Source organism: Triticum dicoccoides, chromosome 3B, assembly GCF_002162155.2.
Source record: "Triticum dicoccoides isolate Atlit2015 ecotype Zavitan chromosome 3B, WEW_v2.0, whole genome shotgun sequence".
In the NCBI taxonomy this organism is placed as follows: Eukaryota; Viridiplantae; Streptophyta; class Magnoliopsida; order Poales; family Poaceae; genus Triticum; species Triticum dicoccoides.
This window is the reverse complement of record NC_041385.1, coordinates 590,632,475-590,636,965: the sequence shown is the minus strand read 5'-3', so window position 1 is coordinate 590,636,965 and position 4,491 is coordinate 590,632,475. Positions and strand designations below refer to the sequence as shown.

Genomic DNA, 4,491 nt, shown 5'->3' with positions numbered 1-4,491 from the left:
GTACTCCGGTATATATCCGATAACCCGCGAAACCATTCCGGTGTCCGAATATAGTCGTCCAATATATCAATCTTCATGTCTCGACTGTTTCGAGACTCCTCGTCATGTCCGTGATCACATCTGGGACTCCGAACTACCTTCGGTACATCAAAACATATAAACTCATAATATAACTGTCATCTAACTTTAAGCGTGCGGACCCTATGGTTTCGAGAACAATGTAGACATGACCGAAACACGTTTCCGGTCAATAACCAATAGCGGAACCTGGATGCTCATATTGGCTCCCACATATTCTACGAAGATCTTTATCGGTCAAACCGCATAACAACATACGTTGTTCCCTTTGTCATCGGTATGTTACTTGCCCGAGATTCGATCGTCGGTATCTTAATACCTAGTTCAATCTCGTTACCGGCAAGTCTCTTTACTCGTTATGTAATACATCATCTCGCAACTAACTCATTTTTCACATTGCTTGCAAGGCTTATAGTGATATGCATTACCGAGAGGGCCCAGAGATACCTCTCCGATAATCGGAGTGACAAATCCTAATCTTGAAATACGCCAACCCAACAAGTATCTTCGGAGACACCTGTAGAGCACCTTTATAATCACCCAGTTACGTTGTGACATTTGGTAGCACACAAAGTGTTCCTCCGGTAAATGGGAGTTGTATAATCTCATAGTCACAGGAACATGTATAAGTCATGAAGAAAGCAGTAACAACATACTAAGCGATCAAGTGCTAAGCTAACGGAATGGGTCAAGTCAATCACACCATTCTCTCAATGATTTGATCCCGTTAATCAAATGACAACTCTTTTGTCCATGTCTAGGAAACATAACCATCTTTGATAAACGAGCTAGTCAAGTAGAGGCATACTAGTGACACTCAGTTTGTCTATGTATTTACACATGTATCATGTTTCCGGTTAATATAATTCTAGCAAGAATAATAAACATTTATCATGATATAAGGAAATAAATAATAACTTTATTATTACCTCTAGGGCATATTTCCTTCAGCGGGCGCTCCTGACGCCGGAGCAACGCCGCGACGCCGCCTACGCCTCCAACTCGCCCAACTGGGCGCGCTGGTTCGCCTTCGAGCACGAGGAGGCGAGGCGACGCGGCGTCCGCGAAGTCGACCGTACTGTGCCACCGCCCCCGCCCGTCATCCATGAGGAGGACCACACGGCGGAGGCCGCCTACCAGGCTGCCCTTGCGGTGGTCTACCGGGAGAGCGAGGAGGACGAGTGTCGTAGGGCGGCGGCGGCCGAGGAAAAGGAGGCAGCGTATGAGGCGACCATGGCGCAGGCCATGGCCCTCTCTGCGGCGGGCGACTGCGTCCTGCCGCCGGCGACCATGCCGTCCCCTGTGAAAGCCGAGCCGGAGCCGGAGCCGAAGCCGTCCCCCATCGAGCGCTACTCCTGGATGGGAGTAATGCGCGAGTGGGTCAGCGCACGCCGGTCTGGATGGGGGCGACGCCGGCGCAGGAGGCGGCGTACCTCGAGCACTGGCGCCAGATACGGCTGGTCGAGGAGCGCCGCGACGGCGAGTACCTCAAGATGCTCGAGCGCGACGCCGAGGACGAGCAGCGCGAGGCCGAGGAGGAGGCGCGCCAGACTGCGCCGGCCCAGGCGGCGGCACAGCCCATGGCGGCACGGCCCGCGCCCGACATGAACGCGCTCTGGAACACGACATTCCACTAGGCCGGCCCGCGCCGACGCTCATCGACCTCACGGACCCCAAGGACGATGACGACGCCTAGGGCAGCGCGCCACCTCATAGTTTAGTTTGTTTTTATTTTTCTTAAATGCAAATGTGGATGCGTGGACTCCCGCCAGCCTTCGTGACTGGATTTAATGTTTAGCTAATGTTTTTTTCATTTTAAATATGTATGTATACATTTTTTCTGTCACTGTCAAAATGGGTCGCGCCAGCGTTGGACGCACGCGCCAATCCAAATGCGAAAGTGTTCGTGTCCGCGTGGCCAATCCAAATGGATAAAAAGCGAACAAAACCACGGTCCGTTTGGGTCGGCCGGACGGCTGCTCTAATCGCCTCCGTCGGAACCGACGTAAACACAACCGAGCCGTGTCCGGCCCCGCTCGTCAGACACCCCCGGCCCGTATAAACTTCGGCTCCAACCCCTGACCCGTCGAACCAACCAAACCAATCGACCACAGGGCCCGCTCCTGCCCCCCGCCCCGCCACGAACCTTCCCGAAGCCGCCGCCGCCGCCGCCACCGCCACCAGAACCGACCGGAGCCGACGCGCCGCACCCCACCCCACCCCACCCCACCCCATGGACGAGCACGACGCGCCCTCCAAGACCGGCGCCGGCGCCACGAAGTTCCCGCCGGCAAAGCGCGGCCGCGACGCCCGCTCTCCCCAGGTGAGAAGCCGCTCGCTCGCTCGATCGTCGTGGTTGGATTTATCTAACCAGGCCGTGATCGGCTCCCCAGGTGACTAGCCGCGACGCCGGTTCGAATTAGTTTGATTTTTAGATTGCCGCGCGCGTCATGTTCGGCCGCGGATTCGAGGCTGGTGCTGGTCGGACTTGAATTTCGCCCCAAATCGGTGCTACTGCTGGATTGTGCTTTTAGTTCCTCTCCCCCGAAAAATAAATCCTGGCGTATTTTGTACTTCTTCGATTCTCCAATGCATTGGGTTAATGGGGCTGTTCTAGGGTGTACGTAGGGTTTTTTGGGATATGGTCGGTTTGCGAATAGCTCGGATCTTAGCTTCCTGCGCCGCGTGCAGTTGCGAGTTTTGGATCGTGTTTTCATTTCTGCGCTGCACCCCTGAAAACGATCATGTAGTACCTGCTTTCGCGTCGAACTGAGATTTTGTTTTATTTTGCGATGTGAGTTGTAAGCTTGTGCTTCTAAGAGCATCTCCAATAGCTTGTCTATATGGATGTCTATACTCGTTTTCCACGACGTGAGCCCAAAACAGGCGTCCAACAGCTTGTCTATATGGTTGTCCAAATATACACATCCTCTAAATCGACCTCTAAGTAGTATGTTTATTGTACTAGGGAGGCCCTGGTTTTTTTCATTCTATCTGATAATGGAATTCATGTTCTTTTCGAGCAGGATGCACAGCCCCACAAGGAGAGGTCCTCGAGTTCCAGAGACAGAAACCGGGACAGGGAGAGCATCCGTGAACGTTGTGACTGGAGAAGGGATCAGGAGCGCCACCATCACGAGCACGGTGAAAGGAGTGAGAGAAGGGAGCACCCTGACTGTTTCGATCAGCATGACTACCATGGGAGCTGTGGTCCTGACGCTGAAAGGTTAACGAGTCAATGCATTTAATTACTTTAATTAATTCCAGCATGTCGAAACACATTCATCCTTGTGCTTAGTAGGGAGACTTTTACATTTTCTGAAAAATTGGCAAGGTGTAACATTTGCTTTTAGGGTAGATTTTTTGAGTTTTGTAACTTTATCTGTAAAGTTTCTGACTGTAGATAGACACCCCGACATGTCACTTCATGAATTAGAGGACTGGCAAATGTAGGCAATTTTTGTAATGCAGTATGCAGTGCCAATCCTCACTTAGCGAAGCAAGACACTAATTATAATAGTGATAAGAGTTGTGAACTAATGATAATATATGCTTAACTTTTGTCTTGACGCAAATGAATTAAGTTTCTGTTCAAGTGTTTTGATGTGCAAACAATTCTGTATTTGTATCTTTTCAAAAAGCACATTTTGCAAACCAGAAAAATATCATATGCAGATTACTCTGTTCAAAAATCTGATCTATGTTGTGATAATGTAGAAGGGACGGTGATAGAGATGGCCACAGAAGGCATCGCTCCCGCTCCCGTTCAGAGTCACACGTATGTGCTGGATGCCATCCAAAGCTTATCATTTGCAACGGAGCATTTAATTTCCAACGGATGCATTCATTGGTTGGCTTGATTTTAGCGTGAGGAGGCTAGCTTCCATGTACGTGATGGTGGAGGGGTAGAAGAGGGATTATATGAGATTACAGCAAATACACCTTACATTGTGAAAAATTTGTAAAAAAAAAATGCATATTAGATAAAGGAACGGAGAGAGTAGTACTTAGTAGAGATATTATTAACCGTCTTAGTTTTCTTACAACAATTTTCATTTGCTGAACCACTTACTAATGTGTTCCTGTACTGAAACAGCAAGCAGGTGATACTAAGTGACGCTATGAAACCATCAGAAGCCATTCTTGTACCTGCTCCAGCTGCAACCCCAGGTATGTGGTGACAGAAAATGTTGTATGATGCATTACAATGAATGTCTCTATCTATTCTAATGATTCATATCACTCACAGTTCTCTGTTGATGCATTGCAGATCAGCCACATAGACTTCCTGCTGCTAATCCTGGGATGATCCCAAGCAACAGCAAGCAGGTGAGATTAAGTGACGCTATGAAACCATCAGAAGCCATTCTTGTACCTGCTCCAGCTGCAACCCCAGGTATGTGGTGACAGAAA

The 4,491-nt window shown here is 49.6% G+C and overlaps 1 protein-coding gene across 1 annotated transcript in view; it reads left to right on the top strand.

The window, feature by feature from the left end:
* Positions 1-2,303: 2,303 nt before the first annotated feature.
* Positions 2,304-4,491, top strand: part of LOC119281617 (splicing factor U2af large subunit A-like) — a 3,732-nt gene continuing 1,544 nt past the window's right edge. The window contains exons 1-4 of the mRNA XM_037562100.1: positions 2,304-2,401; positions 3,105-3,304; positions 4,175-4,248; positions 4,349-4,474. Of these exons, the coding sequence (XP_037417997.1) occupies positions 2,312-2,401; positions 3,105-3,304; positions 4,175-4,248; positions 4,349-4,474 (490 nt within the window). The 5' untranslated portion in view covers positions 2,304-2,311. The remainder of the gene's footprint in view (positions 2,402-3,104; positions 3,305-4,174; positions 4,249-4,348; positions 4,475-4,491) is intronic.